The sequence below is a fragment of the Oryza brachyantha genome, chromosome 5 (assembly GCF_000231095.2).
Source record: "Oryza brachyantha chromosome 5, ObraRS2, whole genome shotgun sequence".
Classification (NCBI taxonomy): Eukaryota; Viridiplantae; Streptophyta; class Magnoliopsida; order Poales; family Poaceae; genus Oryza; species Oryza brachyantha.
In genome coordinates this window covers 3,561,675-3,588,989 of record NC_023167.2, presented here as the reverse complement: position 1 = coordinate 3,588,989, position 27,315 = coordinate 3,561,675, and the positions used below count along the sequence as shown (strand labels likewise).

The 27,315-nt window shown below is 45.2% G+C and overlaps 2 protein-coding genes and 1 pseudogene across 2 annotated transcripts; 2 read left to right on the top strand and 1 right to left on the bottom strand.

The window, feature by feature from the left end:
- Positions 1–4,455: 4,455 nt before the first annotated feature.
- Positions 4,456–5,481, bottom strand: LOC102712635 (protein ANTAGONIST OF LIKE HETEROCHROMATIN PROTEIN 1-like). The gene has a single exon (XM_006655000.2). It carries the CDS (start codon positions 5,479–5,481, stop codon positions 4,456–4,458), a length of 1,026 nt encoding a protein of 341 aa, XP_006655063.2.
- A 16,104-nt stretch (positions 5,482–21,585) lies between these two features.
- On the top strand, positions 21,586–25,308 carry LOC102714373 (MLO-like protein 9). The gene is made up of 14 exons (XM_006654058.2): positions 21,586–21,892; positions 22,045–22,410; positions 22,525–22,641; positions 22,731–22,791; positions 22,882–22,970; positions 23,097–23,171; positions 23,273–23,361; positions 23,456–23,505; positions 23,625–23,665; positions 23,799–23,972; positions 24,111–24,146; positions 24,254–24,321; positions 24,440–24,500; positions 24,608–25,308. The coding sequence occupies exons 1-14, from the start codon at positions 21,761–21,763 to the stop codon at positions 24,905–24,907; spliced, it is 1,659 nt and encodes a 552-aa protein (XP_006654121.1). The 5' UTR covers positions 21,586–21,760; the 3' UTR covers positions 24,908–25,308.
- An 844-nt stretch (positions 25,309–26,152) lies between these two features.
- Positions 26,153–26,977, top strand: LOC121054413 (annotated as a pseudogene).
- The last annotated feature ends 338 nt before the right edge of the window (positions 26,978–27,315 follow it).

Sequence of the window (27,315 nt, the reverse complement as noted above, 5' to 3'; positions counted from 1 at the left end):
CCTCTAGAGCTTGTTTTCTCTAATGTGTGGGGACATGCTCCTGCCTCTGTTGGGGGTAGAAAATATTATGTTAGTTTTATAGATGATTTTAGTAAGTTTACTTGGATTTTTTTGCTGAAAAAATGTCAGAGGTTACTTCAAAGTTTCATAAGTTCCAACAAAATGTTGAGCACCTCTTTAATTGCAAGATCATTGTAGTTCATTCTGACTTAGGAGGTTAGTATGAGAAATTACACTCCTTTGCCAAAATTGGTATTGTCCATCATGTTTCCTATCCCTATGCTCACCAGCAAAATGGTTCCATTGAACACAAGCATAGACATATTGTAGAGGTTGGTCTCTCACTTTTAGCTGATGCTTAGATTCCTTTGAAATTTTGGGATGAAGCCTTCTTAGTAGCTACTTATCTTATCAATATAATACAGAGTAAGGTCATCCAATATGCCACACCACTAGAGCATCTCCTTGATCAAAAACCAAACTACTCGTCTTTGCGAATGTTTGGATGTGCATGTTGGCCCAATATTCAACCTTACAACACCTAGAAACTTGAGTTACGTTCCAAGTAGTGTGACTTTCTTGGGTATAGCAATCTTCACAAAGGCTTTAAGTGTTTGGATGTCTCAACTGACAGAATATACATCTCTTGAGATGTTGTGTTTGATGAGAACACCTTTCCTTTTCTAAGCTTCATTGAAATGCTAGTGCTAGACTCAAAGTAAAGATGCTCCTCTTGCCTTCTCATCTACATACTAGTACCGGGGATGAATATGTGAATGATCATGTGATTAATGTTGCTAACCAATCTAATGAAATCTTTGAGTATGATACAATACAATATGAATGGGTGCACAATGTTGCTGAAAATCCTAAAGAAAATCCAGATGCCACAGGAGATCTAGACGGTGCAGAAAATCTAGGGGCATCCCACACGGAAACCTAGCCGAACGCCAATCCCGAAGCTGTTGAAGCCATTGCCTGTGACACTGACTTTGATGGTGTAGACTTCAGTATAATTGCATCTGACAGGAATCTTCCCTACTCACCTGGTGTTGTGTCGCATGGGGAGCAATCGCATGGCGCCACATCCACGTCACAGGGGGAGCATTCACACTTGTCATCATCGCAGATGTTAGGTCAAGCCGAATCTTCTACGCTGCCATCCGATCAAACCGATCAACCTGTTGCTCGGTTACAAAGAGGTATAAGAAAACAAAAAGTTTATACATATGGTATTATGTCTGCTAGCTGCTAATGGAGAACCTTGAAATTTAACTAAAGCCCTATCTAATAAAAATTGGAAAACTGCTATGGATGCTGAGTTTACAGCATTGCTAGATAATAAGTCTTGGAACCTAGTGCCACCAAGTCATGGAACAAATGTGAATGACTGTAAATGGGTCTATAAAATTAAAAGGAAGTATGATGGAAGTCTTGATAGGTATAAAGCTTAGTTAGTTGCAAAGGGTTTTAAGCAAATGTATGGAATTAATTACGAAGATACCTTTAGTCCTGTAGTAAAGGCAACTACTATTAGGACCATTTGTCTGTTGCTATATCCAGGGGTTGGTGTCTATGACAACTTGATGTGCAGAATGCTTTCCTTCGTGGATATCTTGAAGAAGACATCTACATGAGACAACCTCCTGGATATGAAGACAAGAGTAAGCCCCATTATATTTGCAAGCTAGACAAGACACTTTATGGTTTGAAACAAGCACCACGAGCATGGTATTCAAGGTTGAGTACAAAATAATGTCAACTTGGTTTTACATCATCAAAGGTTGATACATCTCTGTTCTTTTATAATAAAGGAAGTATTGTTATGTTTGTGCTCATTTATGCAGATGACATAAGTGTGACAAGTTCAAATCAAAAGACATCTGATGGCTTTGTTGCAAGATCTAAGACTAGAGTTTGCACTCAAAGATTTGGGTGATCTTCATTACTTCCTTGGTATAGAAGTTGGTACTGTGCCTAATGGTATTATATTAAAACAAGAGAAATATGCTACATGTTTATTGAAAAGAGCAGGGGTGTTAGGTTGCAAATTTGTTAGTACTCCTCTAGCTACTTTAGATAAATTGTGAGCTTATAAAGTCATCCGGTGAGTTTGGACTAAAAATTAGTCATTCTCCCTCTATACTTGTTAGTGCCTTTTCAGATACAGATTGGGCAGGGTCTGTAGATGATAGAAGATCAACCTGTGGTTTTGTTGTATTTCTAGGAAACAATTTAGTCTCCTGGAATGCTAGAAAGCAAGCAACAATGTCAAGATCCCGTACAAAAGAAAAGAAAGCAAGCAACAATATCAAGATCCCGGACAGAAGAAAAATATAAAGTTGTAGCCAATGCAACTGCAGAATTAGTGTGCCTTCAAAGGCGTGTCTATGGTGTGATAATCTAGGAGCTACATACTTGTCAGTCAATCCAATATTTCATGCAAGAACCAAACATATAGAAGTATACTATCATTTTGTTAGAGAACGAGTTGCTAGAAAGCAATTGGAAATCATGTTTATATCTTTGGGAGATCAGGTTGTTGATGGCTTAACCAAAGTATTTCCAGTTCAACTATTTAGAAATTTCAGAAACAATCTTAACTTAAGAAAGTTATGATTGAGTGGGGTGTTAGAATTGAGATATACATGTATATAGTGCGTGACGTGTATTGGATTCATAGATAGAGTCCGGTTCGATTTGTTATTATCGCATGTGCGTATTGTAACCTATCTCATATTTATCTCCTGTAATTTGACCTCCTATTTGTAAGGCCACATTGGGGTATATATCAACAAGTACAGCGGCCTCCATAAGAAGTGAAAACGATTCCGCAAAATTTATACAGAGAGGAAACAAATTACTCCCACTAGAGGTTCTATTCCAGTTTCAGTCTTTATAACTGTGTACACCAATTGTCATCCCCATGAAACTCAATTTATGTCTTTTATCATAAATTCTATGCCACATCACTATTTTTTGTTTATGTGACATGTTATTTAATGAGGTTGAAACTTTCATAATACCTCCATTGTGACTGGCCTTATACATGGTCTATTGTTATTGGCACGTGAACTATTTATTAGATTAGACTTAATTATACAGGGGTTTGAACTGTACTCCCTCTATAGAAAACTTTGCGAAGCTATTCTAGTAAACTAAGGTAGGCACATGTATTTTTTTTCTTTTGCTAATTTCTTGATGATCCGACGTAATCACTCTGCCCATTACGGCTCATTTGCTAATTAATCTAACAAAATATAGCAAGATTCACAGCAGCTCACGGCCAATTAAGATTACTGTTTTACCGCAGTCGCATATGGTTAACACATGCATGCAGGGATGTGAACAGTACATGAGAATGAAATAAGAAGGGTCGTGACTAACATGCAACCATGCATGCATATATAACTATATATTGGAGAGTTGAAGCTCCAATTTATGAGCAAGTTTTGTGTTCTAAAGATGTTAATTGGATGCCTTAAGATTATATTAGAGCATCTGTATAGAATATAGACTAGAGGCACACAATGACTGACGATTAAGATTATACATGTTGATCGCTGGAGCTGATCTCATGTTAGGGATCTATTAGGGTTTTCCTCGAAAACACATAAAGGTCAATGCTAAACAAGTTTTAAATTAATCTTGTTAAATGATCAAATTCTTTATTTCTATATATACGATTTAGAATCCACTAACTATAATTATTCCTGAAGAAAACCCAATAGTTATAATATGTACCGATCCTATTTAGGCTCACTTTACACACACACACACATGTCTGTCAATGCTAAACAAGCTTCAATTATGTCTGTTATCATGATTATATCTTCAACAATTTATCAGAAATGTTAATTAGAGCAATAGCATTATACTATATACATTCCAGTGCCCCGTCAAATTAAAGAATTCTGAATTTGTTGTATGTGATAGTTCTCTTTTTGACGTAAAAAACAATGTAGCCGCTTTTAAAACTTGTTACACTGGCTCCTTCGGAATACAAGAATGATTTTACATGAAACAATTTAGTTCCTCCAAAACGAACCTGCCCTACTACTGCGAGATCCTAGTAAGCTAAAACCATCTATTATATTGAAGAAGATCTAAATGAAACTTTTGTTTCTTCTGATGATAATTATTCGAGTTACACCCACCATGATAAAAGAAAAATACATACATTGTATTCAGATCGATAATCCTCTAATATCTTTTTGCACCATGAAATTTGATTAAATTATACAGAGCAAAGAAGAAGCTACGACGTTCCGAAATATCAATTTATTATCCAGAATAATTTAACCCGAGTGATACCTAAAAACAAACTAGTTCATTGCCACAAGTAGCTTAATTTATTGGACAGAAAAAATACATACCCAAAATTTAAATTTTCAACCCGTAACCAGCCACAATTATTCTAAATTTAAATTTCAACTATAAATATATAATTAAACTCTAAGCGTTGCCGGCGTGGAGGACGACGTGTGCCATCCTGTCCCGATCAGTCTGTTGGGCGGAGGAGCACCCTGCATTGCCGGTGATCACTCCGTCGTCGACGAGTTTGTCATGCGGGAGCAGGTCGACGTCGGCGTCGAGCTCCTCGCCGCTGCGCTCGCAGAGGTTGTGCAGAACGCAGCAAGCTCCCAGCATGTTGGGGAGCTCCGACAGCTTCACCTTGGCGCGCCGCTGCAGGCAGCGCCACCGTGCCCTGAGCCGCCGGAACGCACGCAGCGCCGGCGCGCGCGCGCATGCCACCCGCTCGTTGAGGTTGTCGTGCGCCCACGTCAGGTTGGGGTGCGTGCATGGCACCAGCATCCAGCTCGTCAGCGGGTAGCTCGCGCCGCCGACGAGCCACAGCGGCTGCCCGTGGCCGTCGTCACCGAGCAGCAGCCCGGCCTCGCACTGCGCGTGCAGCGCCGACTTCTCCAGCACTGCTGCGTCGGAGAGGGAGCCCGGGTGGCCGATGCAGACGTCGGTGAACGCGCCGTCGGCGTCCACGACGGCCTGTACGGCGACGGAGTAGGTCGCCTTCTGGTTCCGGTCCGTGAGGCGGCGGTCGAAGTACTCGCCGGCGTTCTCTCTTGGCGCGACGATGGGTATGTGCTCCGTGTGCACGGCGCCGACCACGCCGGGGATACCAGACAAGGCCTGGAACCTGGACGCGGCGGCGGCGGGGGAGTCCGGCCACCGGACGACCCTGCTGAGGAGGACGGCGGTGAGGGCGGCGCAGACCTGGAGGACGATGTTGTGGCAGGTGGAGATGCCGAGGCCGAAGTGGCGGGACACCTCGCGGAGGGGCTCGCCGGTGGCGAGGCGCCAGACGCAGACGGCGACGCGCTGCGGCACGGGGACGGCGGCGCGCAGCGTGGTGTCCTCCTTGGCGACGGCGGCGCCCAGGTCGCCGCAGAGCTTGTCGAACACCGCGCGCGGCATGCGGAAGGCTCGCCGGAAGTCCGCCTCCGGGCACGCCGGGTCGCTCATGCGGTCCCACCACTCCGTGCTCCGCTCCCTAACCCACACGCTCCTGCCACCTCCCCTTTCCCCTGCCTCCGCCTCGCTCCCCTCGCCGCCGCCACTGTCGGACGGCGAGCACGAAGTACTCGACCGTGCCCTCCTCCTCCTCCTCTTCGACGACCGGGACACGCCAGCAGCTTCATCATCGGCATCGAACCTCCGCTTCCCAACCTCCGCGGGCGGCTGGTCAGGCACCACCTGAGTTGACATGACGGCTGATGACATTAATGTTTGGTGGTGGTGGTGGTCGGCGAAAGGGTCGCCGCCGTCCATGGGGGAGAATCCGGCGGCGAACACGGACGAACAGTCAAAATCGTCGACGACGGTGGAGTCTTCGAAGAGGGGGATGGCGAATGGCTCGAGGAAGACGCTCATGGCGATCGACGACGGAAGAGAAGAAGATGGCAGTGGGTGAAGAGGCAAGGTGGTGATCAAGCCTTTATATATACGTATAGGGTCACGGGCGGTTATAAGACCAGGTACAATACCACCAGGCTATAAACATATTTTAAAAAAAATAAGAGGGGAGAGAGTAGAGGTGGTCTACGAATTTGTAGCCAGCTACATACGGGCTCTAAGACAAAATATATGTATGACATGTGGGGCCATGTATTGATGTTTTGTAGCTAACTATTGTATGCATGGACTATTAGATTGGCTATAGATGAATTAGAGCTAGTAGTTGGCTATACTGTTGAACTTGTTCTAATAGTGGGAATGTACGTGTTTAGTTCCGAACTTTTTGTCCATATAAAATTTATCGGTTGCGTTTAAAATGAGTTCAAGCTATAATTTTATGAAGTTTGGAGCTAAATAATTTTAAGCATGAATAGGACTATGAAAAAACCCATATACTTAGTCCATTGCCGCTCCTTCAGTACAACCATTAATTAAATTTATATGAGGTTTTATGTTACATGTCACACCCTGATATAGATGGCCATCTGGGCCGGGCTTTAATGAGGGCACAGGTACGGCCCGATAAAGCATGGCCCAAACACAACCCGGCACGAACAATCGCGTGCCCGTGCCGACCCAGCCTGTGACCATGGGCCGTACTTGGGCCATAACCCCGGCACGTTGGGCTAGCACGAGCACGGCCCGTTAACGGGATGGCCCGATATGGCCTGTTTCGTATGCCTATTTGTTTCTTATAGCTTTATATGTGTGATTTCAATGCCTAAATTTTTGAATTTGAGAAGTTATATATTTTTGGTTGTCTAGTTGATAATGGATGTTTGGATTGGGTCATTGAGTGCTTTTCATTGTCAACAAGTGATTTATTTTATTTTTGAACTATTGACTACCTGTTATTTATGTATTTTGAGGTTTGTGTCTATAGTTCGGGCCGACACGACACGTATAAAACATCTCCGTGCCGTGCCTGGGCTTATTGCAAAGCATGACACGTGGCACGGCACGGCACGACTAGCCAATCGTGCCTATCGTGCTCATGTCTTAACGGACCATGCCTATTCGTGCCCGTGCCATGTCGTGCCGGGCGGCCCAGATGGCCATGTATACACCCCGAGGTTGTATCCTAAGTCTAAATCAATAAAGAAATTATCTGATAATAATTGGCTTAAATAACTTAGGAAAAATCCCCTATAGAATTAATTTAATTAAATCTAAGCTCCTCGAAATATTCTAAAATATCTCGGAAACATGGAAGTTATTAACAAGATTTAAATTTGAATTGTAGAGGATAAAATTTTACTCAGAAAATCAATTTAAAATTTGGCAAATTGAGGCTTCCTTTTTCTTTTCCCTCCTCTCTTTGAAATTAGGCCGCAACCCAATTTTCCCTTTCTCTCTCCCGGCCTGGTTCCCTCCTCCTCCTCTTTTCGTGGAATTTTGACATTTTGGCCCTTTTAAAAAATTTATTTTATAAATAGACCCGTGAAAAAACTTATTGCACAAATAGACCTTTTTGACCGTGCCAACGTCATTGGCGGCGTCGTTGTATAGGACGACACCAATGATATTGACGCTGTCCTCCAAATGATTTTGTTGAGTTTGTGTGGCAGGAGGACAGCGCCAATGTCATTGGCGCCGTCCTATAAAACGACGGTGCCAATGACGTTGGCGCGGTCAAAAAGGTCTATTTGTGCAATAAGTTTTTTTACAGGTCTATTTATAAAATAAGTTTTTCAAAAGGGCCAAAATGTCAAAATTGCAGTCCTCTTTCCCTCCTCGTGTCGGCGTCCCGCAACCAGTCCATCTCCCTCTCTCTCCCGCGTTCACGCCCGAGCCCCCTCCTCCTCCGAACTAGGCCACCACAGCTCAGCGCTCACGCCCGTGCCCGCCTCGAGCTCCGCATCGCCCCCAACTCTACCGCTAACTCCGTCTCGGCGCCGCAACCGCCGTCGCAGCCTCCAACCACTGCCCGCCCGACGCGCACTATAAACCCCCCATCGCCTGCCACCGCCACCTTCCTCTCGCCTCCCGTTCGCTATCGTTGACGATCTCGCCGCTCATCGCCGATCATTGTCGCCGGTCGTCGTCACCACCCACGCCTCCTCATCACCGACTTGTCGCCGCCTTCGTCGCCGCCGGTGAGCACCCATACCTCCCTCTTCCCTCTCTTTTTCCTCTTCGGCCTCCGTCGCGGCGCATCCGTGCACTCCCGCCGCCATCGTCGTCTGCCTTGGCGTCGTCACCGCCAACACCAACGTCCCTCTGACCGTCGTGCGCCGTCGCCATCGCTGTCGAGCGTCACCGCCGCTACGTCTTCCCCTCTCCCTGACACCGCCATCTTCCGCGTCGTCGTTGCCAGAGCCATTTTCTTCACCGTCGTTCGGGCGTTGCGCCGCCGTCGTTGTTGCCTCCTCTGGCCGCCGTTGCCGCGCCACTGTTGCCGTTGCCTCCTCCGGCTATCGTCGCCGCACTGCCGGCCAACCCGCGCCAACGCACCTTCCTGTCCCCCTTTCCTGTTGTCTCTCTCTGGTCAACAGGGCCCACCCACCAGCCGGCCTCCTCTCTCCCCTCGGGCCCACTCGTCGGTCCCCTCTCTCCCTCCAGCGGGCCCACTGGTCACCCTAACCCGCTACATCCCTCTTTCTCTCCTCGGGCCCACGGGTCAGTGTCCCCGGCCTTCCCCCTCTCTCTTTTGGGTCGAGGCCCACCTGTCAGCCTCCTTCCCTCACTGACAGGTGCCCCTCACCCGTCGGCGCTGGTCCCCCTCGGTGCTGATATCATCCGCCTCAACAATTGTAGAATTAAGTGATTTAGAACTTTTCTGTTTAGTTAAAAATATAGAAAACTTATAATATTCATTACTAATACATCTAGTCTCTTTTTTAGCCCATTCAAATTTCATTAAATCTAGAAAAATGCCAAGAATCAATTAAAAATATAATCTTGTGCTATTTCAGTAGAGTTTAAGTCCGTTTTATTTATTTTTGTGATTGGTCTCTTAGATTCCAAGCCCATCGACGCGTCGATTTACTTCGAGATCACCACACAGAGGTTCCTCAAAGGTCTGAACAAGGCAATTGGTATTCATCTTGATCATATTGCTCCTATTATTATAAAATTCCCACTTTATTTATTCAAACTTGCATTGTTTGCTCAAGTTATTTACTGTATTTATTTTCTAGGTTTAACCTATTATTATGTCGTTGTTTATCTAACTTTATTTATGTTATACCAGGGGTAATTGGAGTAGAGTTAGGTTTGCTTATAACAAGTAGCACATGGGATCACACTATAATCATTGCTAGTTATGGATAGCTGTTGATCATGCTTTAATACCTGGCCAAGGTTTATGCCAACTAAAATATTGACTAATGGTGGGCTGTGGGTGCATGGTTTTGAGAGTTGCACCCATGACAATAATTAAGGACCTGTTTGTAGGAAACCTTGGAAGTTAATTTAGTGCTACCCACAAGCCAGAGTGGGCAACAGTGGGATTTGAAGTATAATTACGAGCTATTTGATGTACCTAGATGTTAACGCCAGATTTTGGCAAATAGTCGTTGTAAAATAATGCATGGTTAGAGACCGAATTGGATAAGACAAGGACAATCGGTTGGAAGATGTTGACGCTGAAAATAACAATCAACGGTCACACACGTAGGCCTAGGAATCAATCTTATACCATTCCAGTGCAGAACCTAATTCTTAGAAATACCGGGCGTGCCAGTCAGTTTGATCCTGTAACTGACAAGATATAACATGGAAAACAGTTAACCCTGATATCGCTATCGGCGGGATAGCCGATACTGTCCCAGGACCCTAGCCGATAGACTAGACGATCGACTTTATAGGAATTTCGTGATAACAGTTATAAATATGCTCAACCGGCTAAGTTAGAAGCAGGATAAATATCAGATAAGCCAACCGGCAAGTTAATCTTAAAAGATTGGATCCAACCGAGACAGTCTTAAGATTAATTGGCCGATCGGACCATCCCGACATTTATCATCCGCTAAATTATTAGCTGATACAAGACTAAACATGAAATTTATACAGTAAACTGGAATGCTACACTAATTATTCGCATAAAACAATATCAACCTAAAGTCCTAGAGAGACAGTCTAGAGGAGGGGTGAATAGGTGTCCTTCACAACTTGTTCCCGGGCGATCCACACGAATCGAAGGCTCGCGGGCGACGCCTATCCGTCTAGGAGATCAATCTCCAAGAGTAATAGGCCATATTGACTCCACATGCATCCATCAACGCCCGAGAATGAACACTCTATTACTTACTAACCTTAACACTCGCTCTAAGACATGATCTAACGATTAATCTCTTTAGGAGGTGTATTAGGTTAGTGGGGAGGGCTGAGAGGTGCTAAACTTGCCCTAGCAACCAAAAAACTCGAACAGAAAGCCTCTCCAATAGCTATATCTCAAGAGCCCCTTTTATAGGCTTGCAGACGTCACTTAGCCGTTGGAAAAGAAACCTAACCAGACTGTTCGGCTAGGGGGCCGGACCGTCCGGCCGGCACTTAACTCACTCACTCAGAGCAGGGGCCAGACCAAGGACCGGACCGTCCTGTCACCAGACCAAGGACTAGACCGTCCTGTCACCGGACAAAGGGTTGGACCAAGCAAAAACTGGACCAAGGACCGGACCGCCCTGTCACCGGACCAAGGACCGGACCGTCCCGTCCCTGCTTTAGGAAAAACAACATAGGCTACAACTGGACCTAAACTTACTCCACTCGGCTTAGGCTTACTCCAGGATGCATGCAGAGATTCCAGTGACCCCTCTTAGTAGTACAGAGTTCCTACGACTCAAAAAGAAAAAATAAAATACACCTTCGAGCGCCTTCGTCTTCGTAGAGCCGTCGCTTCGGGTCACACATGCTCTAAGTTTGATCAAGTAATCCTTCAATCAAAATGATCTCTCACCTTCTCTGCAATCACAACTCATTAGCGCACACATGCTTGGCTAGCATTGTTATTAATCATCCAAAACATTGTTTAGGGGCTAGATGCACTTTCAATCTCCCCTTTTTGGTGATTGATGACAATACTAGTCAACGCATGACAATAAAACATCATACATGCAGAGATGCAATAAATCTAGCTCCCCCTAGATGTGTGCTACCTTCAACAAGCAATTATGCATGAAACTTGAATTTTTTCTAACGTAAGGCATACGAGTTCATGCAACGAACACGCAACACATAGCAAGGAAATTAAATGCGAGCTAGCCTACAGTCAATACATCCCAGCAACACAAAAGTTTAGAACACAGGATAAAGGGGGGGCCAGACTGTCCGGCTTCAGGGCGAACGGTCCGGTCGACACAGACTCAGAATCATTTTGACCCCCTCTCAATTCTGCAACTTCTCCCCCTTTGGCATCAATACACCAGAAAAGGGAGCAAGCAGGGGAATGAGATGGTCAATCCTCATCTGACGGGACAATCTCAGTGGCGCCAGAGGCGATGCTCGCAGTGTCGTTCTCTATCTGAATCCCATCACTCTCAGTGGCCTCTGCCTCTGCAGCTACTTCTGGCTGAGCAGTTTCTTCCGTCTGAGGTGCACCAAACACAAACTCCTACTGAGTAGAGTGGCCACCTGAAACCTGAGGCTCTAGGGCCGCCTGCTCTGGCAGCTGTTTTGCCTGCTGCTCTAGCTCCCCCTCTGCTTGTGCGTCTCCCTCCTCATTGTCTGCTGCCTCGCCCTCATTAGACGCGGCCTCCTCTGAGGACTCCGCTGCAGGCACCTTGGACTCCTCGTCGTCCTCCTCAACGTACTCCTTCTCCTCGGTGTCGACATCACTATCAACAGGAGCAGGACGAGAAGAGGATGCGCCGACGTCACAGACGATGGTACGAGCAGCCTCATAGGCAGCAAAGGGATCCTCGTAGACCTCATCCTCAGACTCAGAGGGAATCTCATGCCCAGACTCACGCATAAGCTGATTGATCTTTCTTTCGTTGGATTTTACTTTCACTGCGGTCTTCTTGCAGATCGCAAAGATAGCAGAGAGCGCTTTCTTGAAAGAAGAAAGCGATCCTGAAGATGGGCGCTCAGGAATCTGCGAAGTGGAGGGGCGAGCTAAGGCACTAGACTTTCCTTTCGCTTTGCTGACTTTGGGGAGAATAGGCTTGTAATTGCGGTGAGCACAATCAGCTACAAAATGCAGACCAGTGACTGTCTCAATCATCAGATGCAGGTATGGAGCATATGCAAGTCCACGGGAGGCATCCAGGATGATCTGCTACAGCTCATACCAGATATACTTCATGATGCTGAAAGGAGGCGCATTCTCTCTCATGCGCAACAGCAAGGTATGGTGCCTGGAGGTAAGGGCTGTCTTGTCGCCGCTCTTGGGCGAAACAGTAGTCTTCAAAAGCTTGAGTAACAGACCGTAATGAGGAAGGAGCCCCTTGGTCAAGCCAAGTGCCCCTGTCGGCATCCAGTCTGCATACAAGGTGCGAACCACCTCTGAAGACATTAGGGACTCTGCGTGTATGCTGGGCTTGTTTAGATCGAGTGCATTGAGTCCCAAGATGGTGGCAAATTGTGACATGGTCACAGTATACTCTTCCCCTTTAGTCAGCCACCGTATCTGCTGTTCTGTCCCATCCTCCGTCTCCTCAAAAATATACAGTCGCAAAGAACTGTCCAATCAGCTCCTCATTCCAATCCTTCTCCAAGCACATGATGCCACCGACATCCTTGTCGCTGCACATCTTGATCACTTGCTTAGCTACCGGATTAGTAGAAGCCTGCAAGTAGTCCCAATCCACCCATTTCATCTCTGTGAGAGAATTGGTCCTGCCGAGGAACACTGAGTTGTACCAATCCACTTGCACCTGGGTCTTGAAATGGTAATCTGCTTCACATAGGTACTGCTGTTCTGGAGCCTTCAAACGATCAACTCTGGTCTTTCCCATGCACCTTATGTAGTCAATGCTCTTCCTTAGAGTCTCAAACTGGTTATAGTGCATCACAACCCTTCTTTTCCGTAGCTCAAGGGGGTGGCCGCTCGACTCACGACGGGAAGGTCAAGAGGAGCTACCACCAATTGGTTCCTTCCCCTTCTGCTTCTTGGATTTCTTGGACTTTTTAGCTTTCTTAACTTTCTTGCTCTTGGCAGGAGGGGATGAGGGGGAGACAGGTGAAGCGGTCTCTCGACCTGTCTGACTACGAGTGCGGGGATGCGGAGGAGACTCAATCACAATCCCCATGGAGCGCTTATGGATAGCAGCTCGCTTGCCTCCCCCTTTGGTTGCCATCTTCTTTCCTTTTGTCATTTTCCTTCTTGGCAACTCAACAGGAGAGGAATCCTCACAGCCTATTTCTGTAGATAGCTCCTGATGAGCCTTCTTACGCTTTTCTAAAGTCATGACTGAGGACAAAAAATGCAAGAATCAAGATGCATGAAAGAATTGAAGTATGGTGGAAGGTGGAGCCAAAGAATTAATCGGACTAGCTGTGGGTCGGACAGTCTGGACAAGCACACAACAGTTCGGTCGAAGCTCACTGTCTGGCCAGAGAAACTGAGCTGGACCGTCCGGCCAAGGGCTGGACTGTCCGGTCCAAGTGCTTTGCCAGACCAAGAGGGCCGGCTGGACCGTCCGGCCTTGAACATCGGACTGTCCGGGCAAGAACAAGTGGTTGAGTATGTGATTTTGGCCAGTAGATCGGTAAACTAGACATCCAACGAAGTGGTTTTATATGGTCGAAAGTTGTTAGAATCTAACAGATTTAGAGATCAGGCTAAAACAAGGTGAAAACCCTAGTAAGAGATTGAAACCAATACCTGGAGTTAGGGAATGTCAATTCCGCGTTCGGGGGCGAGTTCCTCACCACCAATGCAGCGAAAAACGTGGAATCCGAAGCCTTTTCAATGGTGCAAACCCAAAATCACCTCTATGGGGGTGAGAGGGAGTTAGGGTTTGAGGGAGAGAGGAAATGAGAGAGATTTCCACTCTCTGCTCGGCCTAGGGGCAGATAAGGAAGTCGTCGGCCGGACCGTCCGGGTAGGGGCCGGACCGTCCGAGTAGGGGCCGGACCGTCCAGCTGGGACTTTGCGAAGCAGGCCGAGGGGGCTGGCCGGATAGTCCGGCTAGGGGCGGACTGTCCGGTCCAGACTGGACTCTGGTGGAAGTAAAAGAGGCTAAAGTGAAACTGACTCTAAGAATTTCTCTGGTGGAAGTAAAAGTGATCGGACCGTCCAGTCATCGGACCAAGGGCCGGACCAAGGACCGGACCATCCTGTCCCTGCTTCAGGAAAAATAACATAGGCTACAGCTGGACCTAAACTTACTCCACTCGACTTAGGCTTACTACAGGATGCATGCAGAAATTCCAGTGACCCCTCTTAGTAGTATGGAGTTCCTACGACTCAAAATAAATAAATAAAATATCCCTTCGAGCGCCTTCGTCTTCGTAGAGCCGTCGCTTCGGGTCACACATGCTCTAAGTTTGATCAAGTAATCCTTCAATCAAAATGATCTCTCACCTTCTCTGCAATCACAACTCATTAGCACACACATGCTTGGCTAGCATTGTCATTAATCATCCAAAACTTTATTTAGGGGCTAGATGCACTTTTACAACCAACAACAGACGTGCTCAACCTAGACCTAGAAGATTGAACCTAATCGAGACAGTACAGGCCTAAGCATAGCCACGCATAACATCAGATGAATAATATAGCATGTGAATAATAAGACAGCAAAGTAGCGTAAACCACTAACCAATCCACTAAAATGAGCCGATTGGACAGATTTCTATAGACAGATTACATCAAACATACATAGATCAGACCTAACCAAGACAGTATGCAGTTTAGCATAATATAGCTATAGAAACATGAAGATTGATAAATTTAACCAAGTAATCGACAGATTACTCAAGATAATGCTGGCTAAAACTCTAGCAATAAGCCTCTACGAACCCCCGATTCAACTTGTCAACACAGATCTAATAAACCAGATTGATCGGACTGAACCGAGACAGAATCAGGCTAACTAGAACCATGCTATCAGATCGAAAAGAGGAGCTCGTAGAGACTTGAACGAGTGCTAATAATACTTCAAATCAACATAGATCGAAAGTAAAAATAGAACTCAGCCTGCCAATCAACCAAATAGAAGATCGGATTTAACCGAGGCAGTCCTTTCTTAGTTGATCGACGGGTTTAGACGAACTAGCACTTACATTGCGAAGCTGACAAACCTCGCGCCGAAAGCTCAAGCAAGTCGAAGATTTGAGACGATGCGCCAAGTTAGATTGATCTGAGGATCCTTTACAGGGACCCCGGACACTCCTATTTATAGCCCCGGGAAATAACTAATCGGATAAGAATCCATTATCAACTAACTTTATATTATTTGAACTCTAATTAAATAACATAATCCTAAACAAACTTTAAGATAAATCCTAATTAATTTACACGAACTCACGGTTAAACACCGAACCTATCTCCAGGTTTTGGGCCCAATCGGACTCCTATTCTTGTCCGATTCGAACTCTATCGGCTGCAATTCCCCGCGTCCAGCTTCCTATCTCCAGCCGATTCGAGCTTTTCTCATCCGATTCGAGCTTTTCTTATCCGATTCGGTTTCTAACCGTGTTTCAATCAATAACGTTCATTTGCCAAAATCTGGCGTTAACAGAAGAATAAGTTGAAGGAAGTACAGGTTTAACCGATAAAGTCTGAATCGGATGAGGATTGAAGTCCGATTGGACCTAGGAGCTTAGAGATAGAATCAGACAGTATATTGACAATTACGCTAAGCTTCTGCACTAATTATATGATCAATTATGCTAAGCATAACTGATTTTAGTATATATTAGATAATCTACAAAAAACTATACAGTATATTGACAAGTACTCCATACATACTAAAATAACTATAGTTTTATATTCGAAAGACGAATTAATTAACTATATACGGTCAATTAAATAAGGGGTGTTAGGACAGAAAGGTTGGCTGGATTAAGTCAACAATAAATTTATGGACGGCTGTCAAAGATGAAAGTGGTAGTTTTTAGGGAAAAAAATTTAAATTCTGGAATTTTATTCTCTCCGTCTAAGATAAGGGCCATTTTGAATTCAAAATTTATTCCAAAATAAGGAATAAGTGGTAACTTCCCATCAACCACCGTCACCTAAATTTATCCTCATCTTGCCATTAACCACCATCCCACTCATAACCATATCTCTCATTGAATAAGTGATGTGGTTCATTTTACTCTCCTAATTAATTAATTGGTGTCAACTTTTTAAGACTTTTCTGTAGTACAATATACCAGCAAAGTATATACTGTCATTATAAAGGATTCAACGGTACTAAATAGTCCGTGTGCGCACGCATGGGCACACCTGACACGTGTGTGCGGCGTGCTCGGCGAAGGAAACACAATTAATTTGATTTTCCATTTATTTAGACTGCAATATAAAACTTGAATGGCTAAATTTGTCTTCTTTTTCTTATTCATGACGGGCTAGATCTGACTTGCACCGTTTGATTAAGCTTATCTCTGACGGACATGTCACTCGGCCCGATTGAGATAAGCTCCATCCGTGATGGGCTTATGCCCAATTGAGATGTTAGCATACATCAGTGCCCGATACAGATAAGGCTTTTAATCTGTTAGAGAGATGGGATCCTGTGCTTGTGCTAGTGTCACAGGGGCATTTTCATAAATTAATGTCATAGATAGTAATAATGAGCATGCTGCCACCACACGTACCTCTCTCTCTCTCTGTTGATTGGTTTTACTTCCCACCCTCTTCTTTTAGCCTCAGTTTATATTTATAAGCTAAAATTTAAAGTTTTAATCTAATTTTATTATTTTTATTATAGTTAATTTTTTAGCCAAGACTTCTATATAAGAACACATAAATAAAAGTTATGTTTATAAATTATTTTTTTATTTGAAAATATACGGTATAACAATCAACCCTAGGCATCCTGGAGCTAGATTGGTTGCACCATTGTATTAAAGCTGAATCATGAAATACCAAAATACTCTCTGACTTTTATGGTAAATTCCAAGCATATACCCTTATATACTGGTGGTGTACACACTTGTAGCGTATACTGGCATATTATACAATAGAAGTTTTTATCTTCTAAAGTAATACTCCTCCATCCTAAATTAATCATCATATAAGAGAAAAATAGAAATATCAAATTGATCACCATATAAGAGAAGAGAGTCTATTATACATTAATTATAGTGTAAAAAACCCTTCGGTTCACACACACATTAAATGTTTACATGCATCTACCCAATCAGTTTTGATATGATTTACAAGTTTTGATTTTGCACGTATACATGCAGCTTGAGATTTGTAACTCTAGCTTTTTCAATACTAATTAAATAGGTTCTTGGCCTTTATACCTAAATCTTGCATGATGATCAATTTGGGACGGAGAGAGTAACTTATTTTGGGATCGCAGGAGTCTATTCTGGAACATATTGAGGCGATGCCATGAGTAGGTAATCAAACTACCAGCTACACAAAACTTTTATAAGTCAAAAATTAAATTTTAAAACTTCATTTTAAAGTATATTTTAGATTTTTTATTATAGTTTATTTTACAGCATTTGCTTTTAAAACGATAAAAATACATATGTAAATAAAGTTTCCTAAAAATCATTTATTCGTATTATAGGCAAAAAGATAGGCGGTTGTTGTTGCACTGATCTCACTCAGTCACCAGACAGTGTTGGGCCCAGTGTGAACAATTTGAGAGTAATTAAGCAGTATAGTGACGTCATCTTTGGACGCCATTCGTGACGTGCATACATGGCCTATCAGCTGTGCCTGTATAGACGACGTCAGCAAGAGAAACAGGCAAAAAACCATTGATAATATTTTCACGAACATACGTGCCTAGTTCTGCGTGGATGCGCCGGATCCTTCCATCACCCTCTCTTAATTAGCTACCGTTTTTTTCGTATAGTAAGAATTTTTAGTTTTATCTAGATTTATTTATTTGTATCGATAAGAATCTAATCCAAGACTAAAAAATCTTACGTCGTGAAACGAATGGAGTAATAAGTTCTAAAAAAATAAGTGATTATTTTGGCTAAAAAATATTTTATTCTAAAAATTACTACTTTAGAACTCACAAGAAAATAACTCAGATTAGATAGGAGCATGCACAATTATTACATGTCCTTCCATTTATCATCAAAATGATAAATAGGTAAATGCATGGAAGTCATTTTGCTCGAGTACTAATTTATCTAAAATTAGCTAAAATAGTGACTTATTTTGGGACTGTTTTAGTAAAAGAAAAGATGAACTTTCATTAATTATTCCACTACAACGAGTGAACGTGTTCTTTTTTTTCCTTTTTTGTTGCTGAACAATTATTGGAACTCTCTCCGTTTAAGACCTATTTTATTTTGTTAGGACAAATATTTAACTAACATTGACATATTATTTATATGATACAAAATTATAATCATACAAAAATACTTTTTAATATAAATCTAATAACATTTTTTTAATTTTAGGTCATAAATATTATATTTTAATAAAATAATTTTTGATCACATTTTTATTCTAACAAAATAGAATTCGTTGAGAGGAGGGAGAGAAAGACCGTGGGAATTGAGGGAGGAGGCCGGCTCAAGAGGGGAATGGGCCGTGGGGAGAAAAGGGGAGCATTTAACTTTTTTGTCACAATTAGAAATGATATCTAACATATTTATCACCCGCTATCTATGACACATGGACCTCATGTGTCTATGATTTATGAGCCCAGTAGCAAATATGCTAACGCCATTTTTAACGGTGGCAAAAAGTTGAAACTGTGGCAAGCTAGCCAAGGGGAGAAGAGGGATGGGCCAGACAGACCGACGAAGGAGAGAGAGGGGGAAACCAGCTCGAAATACTTGGGCCAAAAGAACTTGGGCTGATTTTGGGCCCACAGGAGAAAGGAGAGATTTTTAATTGGTTTATAATTGCTGAATTGATCTTTGTGGCATTAAAATTATTGGTTGAGCTCTGAAAATTCCGAGAAAATTCTAGAGAATATATTAGAGCATGGAGAATATTATAAAAAATTATTAAAGGAAAATTTTATTTCCCCCTTTAATTCACTTGAATTTTAGTTCAACAATTTAGTATTAATTCTAGAAATGATTTATTTTGTAATTTTTAAAGCCCTGAGAAAATCAATGTGTGACAGTATATTAACATGTACTATGTCCTCGGGAGAGGTCACAACGCTCCCACAAAACATTATATGGTTTCAGAGCCTCCCACCACGCATAGATTGCACATGATCACGCATAGCAATGGCATCTTCCTCCAACGCCACCACAAATCCCTTCTCGGGCCAAATCGCTCTAGGAAAGTTAATCAAGAGTAACTTCCTTCTATGGAAGACAAATTAATTCTCCCAGTAATTCGTTGTGTTGGAAGGCTATCTCACCGGTGCAACTCTCCTATACTAGTAGTAGGCCTGGATAACGAGCTGGCTCGGCTCGACTCGTTATAGCTCGGTACGATAACGAGCTAGGTCGAGCTGGCTCGTTACGAGAAACGAGCTAAAACGTTGGGCTCGTTAAAAGCTCGAGCTAGTTCGTTTACCTCGTGAGCTAGGCCTGAGGCAATGTGACGTAGAAAGATGTTTGGCTTGCTCGAGGCGACGGCAGAGCGGCATGGCCTCTTGCTGGGCGACGGCGACGGCGGAGCGGCAAGGCGTGCTGGCGCCTATCAAGCCACCGAGGAGACGACAGCGGCGGCGCGCTACTGGGGATGGCCGCGGTTGCCTCCTGCCAGGCCGTTGGGGCGACGGCGACGGCCTCCTGCTAGGCCGTTGGGGCGACGGCGACGGCCTCCTGCCGGGACGACTGCGGCGGCGTGCTACCAGGCAGCGGCGACGACCTCCTACCGAGTCGTCGGAGCGACGGCGTGCTACTGAGGGCGACGACGGTGTGCCTTCAGCTGGGTTGTCGGGGTGACGACGGTGGCCTGCTGGTTGGCCGATGGCGGCGGCGTGCAACCAGGGCGAGGGTGGCAGCATGCAACCTAGGGCGGCGGTGGGGGGAGGTGGTGGTGTCGGTGTGTGGGCATGTGGTTGTGTGTTGTTTCCTGTTAGTGTTGTACGCACGTGTTGGGTTGCTGCGTGGGCTGATTAGGGTTTCACTATGGATTGTGGGCTGTGCCTTGTGACTATGGTCTGTGGGCTGTCTATTATGGGCCAAGTTTTGCAGACTCGTTTGGCTCGTGAGTCGCTTGCGAGCTAGCTCGAGTTGGCTCGATAACTCTATCGAGCTAAAATGCTAGCTCGGCTCGACCCGTTATACTAACGAGCCGAGCGAGCTATCGAGCTTCGAGTTTTCCGTCTAGGCCTAACTAGTAGATATCAACGTTAGGAAAGGAGATCGTGTTGTCAAGGAGGTAAATCCAGCCTATGAGGCGTGGATCATGGCAAAACAGCGGATTCTTTGCTTCCCGCTAGTGTCGCTATGTAAGGAGATTCTCACAGAAGTGGTCAATATGCGTCTTGCTCTCTCTATAACATGCAATGGTTAGAGATTAAAACAGAGCTAACCACACCTACCAGAGAGCTCGAGTCGTCAACACACGCCTTGCTGTGTCTACAAAATGCAGAAGGTGAATGGTAGGTAAACCAAAAAAAATTAAACCTTTTACGAAATTAAAAGATTTAACTCGAACTTTAAAGATCGACAAAGTCTCTGTAAGTTGCTGGTCTAACCGCACCCTTGCTGCTACTGGTCTAACCACACCCTTGCTACTGATCTAACCTTCGTTGCTTGGCCGACTCTTATTTGGATGGATCCTCGTCTGTCCACTCCAGTTTGACCGTGTGCCTAATCCTAAAAACACCGGTTAATGAAATCCGAAGATATAGACTGTAACTCTCTCAACTTTATCAATCAACTAGTGTTTACAAAGTACACCTAAGACACTCCCTAGAAAACTTTCAATCTCAAATCAAAATCTGGGCTATTCCCTAATTTTCTGGCATCTAGAGCTCATAAAAACCATACTAGGAATCTCAGTATAGTTAGGACTTAGGACTCCCGCCCAGGTGGGAAACCTTCTCTTTTAGCTTAAAATGCTTATTCCTTCCCAGTTAGGCTATAACCACCATTGGTAATCCATCTCTTTGAGTTTGCGTTAAGGAAATGTACATATATGGCATGTGCATATGACAAGGGGTGGTACAGCTTAGGCTGCCTTGCCAAAAATTACATCAAAAAAATACTATAGATCAGTTAAAATTTATCAAAAATTCTATTTTACTATTAAGCCTCAGATTTAGTAAATGTTTGGCTCGGCCCTGCATATAACACATACTACTACGTATAACTACAGTATAAGAAACGTGTTCGTGTGTGCCCTGCTCATTAAAAAAGTGGCGTTTGTGCTGTTCATCATGGGGATGCAATCGCCAAAGAGAGAGAATAAGAAGGAAGAAGAAGAAGAATCAGCGGCGACCTATTAGTAGAGTATAAGAAGAGATGGACATGGCTATTTTTAGGCGGGAAAACTCAAACGGAAATTAATTAACGGACCCTCCACGCTTCGCGCGCAAAATCCGTGTTGCATCCAAAGTAGCGGCCGGCCTTCAAATTTTTTTTTCCAATCCTTCATCGCTCGCCCTGATCTCACGCGACCAAGAAAACCATTGCCGCCCTCCTCCTCCTCCTAGCTAGCTCGTCTTCCTCCTCTCCTTGATCTGGCTGGCTCCTTGGCCTCCCTCCTTACTTTGCTTCGATTCGATCGGTCTCGTTGCTCCATCCCACCGGCGGCCTCTAGTCCCCAGGGGGCGCAGCCATGGGCGGGGGAGGCGGAGGCGGCAACACGAGGGAGCTCGACCAGACGCCGACGTGGGCCGTCGCCTCCGTGTGCGGCGTCATCATTCTCATCTCCATCCTCCTGGAGAAGGGCCTCCACAAAATCGGAGAGGTACGTGCGTTGCGTGCAGTGGGTACCCTACCACGGTAGCTAGCTCCATCTTCCCGTCCATGGCGATAGGTAGTGAGGCAAACGCTTATGCTTAATTTTTATCCATGGCGCTCGCCGCTGGCTGGGCTGGCTGGCATTTTGCATGCGTGCAGTTCTTCTCTCACCGGAAGAAGAAGGCCATGGTGGAGGCGCTGGAGAAGGTGAAGACGGAGCTCATGGTGCTCGGGTTCATCTCGCTGCTGCTGGTGTTCGGCCAGAACTACATCATCAAGATCTGCATCACCGAGAAGGCCGCCGACACCATGCTCCCCTGCCGCCTCAAGGCGTCCACCATCGAAGCCGAGACCGACAAGGGCCACCACGGCGGCGGCGAGGCCGCCGGCGCCAAGGAGCCCGGCCACATGGCCAAGCCGGCCGAGCACTTCGGTCTCATGGGCACCCCCTTTGCCGCCGCCTTCTCCGCCCCTCCGCACCACCGGTTGCTCGCCGAGGCCAAGATGTCAACCAAATGCCCCGAGGTTTCACGAGCCTTTCAGCTTCTTCTTCTTCTTCCTCCTCCTCCTGCATCCGATCGATGGCTGAGACGCGCTAGCTAAGCTGAGCTCCATGGATGGTGGTGTCCACTTGTGCAGGGGAAGGTGTCTCTGATCTCCATTAACGCGCTGCACCAGCTGCACATCTTCATCTTCTTCCTGGCCGTCTTCCATGTCACGTACAGCGCCATCACCATGGCGCTGGGCAGGGCCAAGGCATGCTCTGTTTCTCCTCCTCCTCCTCTCTGTCTTCTTATTCTTCTTGCTAATAGCTTCAAGCTGCTTTCATGGCGACGCTGCTGCAGATTCGTGGATGGAAAGACTGGGAGAAAGAAGCCGCGGGCCAAGATTTCGAGTTCTCTAATGGTAAACACAATACTCGCTCAATAATCTCTTGCGTTTCCATCGCTTCAATCTTTGAAGAATATTACGAACGCTCTGAATTTGAATTTGTAGATCCAACGAGGTTCAGATTCACCCACGAGACGTCGTTCGTCAGGCAGCATATGAACGTGCTGAACAAGACCCCGGCATCGTTCTACATTGTAAGATCCATCTCGTGCTCTCGTTCCCCATCTCTGACAACAAAACCAGCTTGGCACAAGAACACGAGGAATTAATTATATCTGACAGCAGCATATGAATTTTTTCATGTCTGGTCATGAGCGCAGAGCAATTTCTTCAGGCAGTTCTTCAGATCGGTCAGGAGGGCCGACTACTGTGCACTGCGTCACAGCTTCGTTAACGTGAGTAGGCCACAAGCTAGGATGATCTCGCAGTTTCTGTGTGTAAAACATATATCCCAGATTATCTCTTGCATTTGACTGATCAATGGTGTTTTTTGAAGGTTCACTTGGCTCCTGGCAGCAAGTTCGATTTCCAGAAGTACATCAAACGGTCTCTTGAGGACGACTTCAAGGTCATTGTCGGAATCAGGTGTGCTGCTAAGTTTCTCGTCTTGCAATCTGTCATATCTTTTTACTGAACTGTCACTGATTAAGTCTGTTCTTGTTTGTCTGAATTTTTGCAGCCCTCCTCTGTGGGCATCTGCTCTCATCTTCCTGTTACTCAATGTCAGCGGTCAGTCCCTGATGTGCCAAGTGCTCATTTCTTGCTTTTTTTTGCTGCACCATCTTGCCTAATTTGTTTTGAGTACATATCTGATGACTAGTACTGATCTCTGCATTGATTTTTTCCAGGGTTGCATACCATGTTCTGGATTTCCATCATGCCAGTGGTGGTGAGTATTATATTATATCCATCTCAAGCCTGAACTTTGCTGAACTATACTGAATTGAACTGAACTGAGCTCTGAATTGAACTATTAAACCGAGAGAATGATTCATCCATGCATGATGCATTGGCAATGGCAGACGATCCTGTCAGTGGGGACGAAGCTTCAGGGGATCATCTGCCGGATGGCGATCGACATCACGGAGCGGCACGCGGTGATCCAGGGAATCCCGCTGGTGCAGGTCAGCGACTCCTACTTCTGGTTCAGCCGACCAACCTTCGTCCTCTTCCTCATCCACTTCACCCTCTTCCAGGTCAGATAACTTTTCTCTCATTCATGGCTGATCCTGATCGCCATTCTTTTTTTTTTTTTTTTGCCATGCACGGTTCCAATTGAGATCCCTGACCAATCTTCTTTGATTACCTTCCTTTGCTCTTCTTGATTTTTGTAGAATGGCTTCCAGATCATCTACTTCCTCTGGATACTGGTGACCTGACACAATCTTGCTCAGCTGCATTTTCTTCAGTTCTGCTTCCTGAGATTCTTCAGTAAATTGATTGATTTGTATCACTGCTTCTGTTGTTGTGTGTGCAGTACGAGTACGGCATGGACTCCTGCTTCAATGACTCCAAAGAGTTCGTCTTTGCACGTCTCTGCCTCGGGTAATTAACACCAAATTACTGTTATTATCTTTTGGATTTCTACATGACATGAATGGAGATCAATACATTTTTAGATTATCACCTGAAAATTTGATTACGAGTGTGTATGTCTCTGCAGAGTTGTGGTTCAGGTCTTGTGTAGCTACGTCACTCTCCCTCTCTACGCTCTCGTCTCACAGGTACAGTATAACTTTTTTTTTGTCTGAAAAATAATAATAAAAAAAGTTTGCCATGTGGATAACGCGGTATGATGACACGTGTCCTTGAATTGGCGTTGACCGGTCAGATGGGGTCAACGATGAAGCAGTCCATCTTCGACGACCAGACGTCCAAGGCGCTCAAGAACTGGCGCGCCGGCGTCAAGAAGAAGCCCGCGGCGGCCAGCTCCAAGCACGGCGGCGGCGGCGACAGCGACCACCCGGACTCCGGCAGCCCCAAGGCCGAGGGCCCCGGCGGCGGCGGCAGCGTCGCGCTCACGCAGAGGAAGCACAGCGACGGCGCCGGCGAGGCCGACGGCGCCGGCGACGGGTCGGGATCCAAGAAAGGGGACGAAGGCAACTACGAGTTCATCAAGCTCGATCCGTGATTGATCCATGCAAGCCACTAGCAAGGATCAGGCAGGATAATTAACTAACCCTGATTAATCCATCAAGTACAGTAATTAAACTAATTACCAAGTGATTAATTAACCATCACTCCTTTTGTTGTACCAGTAGCTATACAGTGCAGCAGTACACGTATGTATGTACCTACCGTATTCATACGTATAGGGTACGTAGAGCAAAGCAGGGAGAGAGGGATGAGGAGCTGGATATGTTCCGGCAGTTTTCCCTCCTGTTTAAGTGGTTAATTTTTGTGTTTTTGTTTGATCAATGTATTATTATAACTTTGTAATTAAGATGTAATCGGAGTGTAACAGTTATGAACTAATTGCAGTATCATGCAGGCATATATGCGCTGATGATTTCTTGCTCTAAGCTTTATTTATTTCTCATGTCATCTGAATGTCTTTGTACACACTCTTGGCCCTGATTTAGTTTTGCAATCTAAAAAAGTATTCATGAAAAAAAATGCTTTGTTTCTTCAAACAGTAGCAATTCTCTTCTCAGATGACAGAAGCCAGTACACGTAAAGTATTAAAACTAAGCTAATAGCAACTTCCTCCATTCTAAAAAAAAGTAAATATTTCCAAAGGTTTTCGTGGTAATAGGAAAAAGTAAAAAAAAATTAAACTCTAAAAAGTTACATTTTAGAACGATGGAATAATTCTAAAATTATATGCATTTTAGAATCACCTTCTCATCCATACACGGGCTGACCTGCCTGCAAACGCTACGGCCTAGAACACTGTTACCACGTTCATATAAGTAGGCCTAATTTTAGGCCCAATACACCTCTCTGGGCCTCCTCAAAATTTGTATTGTTTTCCAGTTATTATATTAACTAGAAAAATGCCCGTGCGTTGCTATGGGTTTGCATAAGAATAATGTTATTACATAGTGGGTGGATGAAATTAAATCTTTTTTTACATAAGAAACCGTGCTGCAACACTAGCAAATGAATGAAACATGCAGGATGACCTTTCATTCATTTTATGCGTCGAAAGCCTAGTGGTTTAAAAAAACGATGGGTGGAATCAGTGAAAGGACTATAATTGATTTTTCTTAGAGTCTTCACATTTGTTGGAACCCTATCAGTTCATATTTTGAATTTTGCAAATCTTGGATGGAAGGAGCCAAGTACTGTATGCGACGACGTAGAACAGATACCGTCGTTTCCCGTTGTCCAGCCACGCAAGATCCAGGTCAATTAAGCATTGCCTCATTTGATCATGGCCACCACTGCTGCTGCTAGCGCTAGTTCTGTAGCCATGCAAGAAACCAAGGCGATGCCTAGCAACTCGATCGTCCACTGGGAGTGCGTCACCGGCGAGGTACTGGTCATCATGTTGCTGGTCATATTCAGAGCCTGCCCCGTCGTCCAGTCCCACTCGGTGCTGGTCGGCCGCTCCTCCTCCGGGTTTACTTTACTTCGCGCACGGTGGGAGCCGCCTCTAGCTGTCCGCCATGCTCCATATCTCCAGCTGGCTGCTCTTGCTTCCGCCGCTCCGCGTGTCGCTCTACCGCAGCCGCAGGCATGGGATCCCCAACCTCCTCCTCCTCCTCCTGCGCTGAAGTGGCTGCCACGCTTGGTGGGTTCTACGCCATGCAGGCGCTGCCGCTGTCCACGTCCCTATTGCTGGCGACGCAGCTCGCTCGCCTTCACCGGAATCACCGATTCACCGTCATGTTCGTGTTCCTTATCGTGGGGCTCCGCTAGCTTCACCCCATTCTCGATCGGCCGGCCAACGCCGTCGTGCTGCTCACCATCGGCCCGACGGTGCTGGGATCAATACTCGGCCCGTCGTTCATGAAGCCAGCGGGCCATTCCTCCAAGGCATACTGGACTGGACAGGGTTCTGCGAGGCCATCGCCGCTCCGGCGCTCGCCGGCTAGTGCTTCCCCTTGTCGAGGTCACCAAGGCTAAATACGACCATCGCACCGGCCCCGCCGCGAGGGTGCCCCTACCCTACGCAAACGTGATGCGTACTACCTCGTCCTCATGTGGGAGTGGGACGCCGTGTCATGACCAACTCGGAAACCACGCGCGCTGCTGACGGGTGAGCCGATGGACGAAATTGGTCGGCAGAATCATTACCGCTTTTTATAATAGTATAGATATAGATATAGATTTCATCTTCCGTGCTAAATATGAACACTATTTCTTTCTGATCCATGTATGATGAAGCACATGCTTTGTTGTTTTTCTGTATGTTGATCATGTTTTCCTCAAAATTTGTAATTTTCTTTTCCAGTTATATGAGTTTCATCTTCCGTGCTAAATATGAATATTATTTCTGTCTGATCCATCTTGATCTGTAATTTATTAGAAGCTGAGAATAACGATTTGTAACACACTAGGTAAAAACAACACTTATCCATTTTCTTGAAAAGA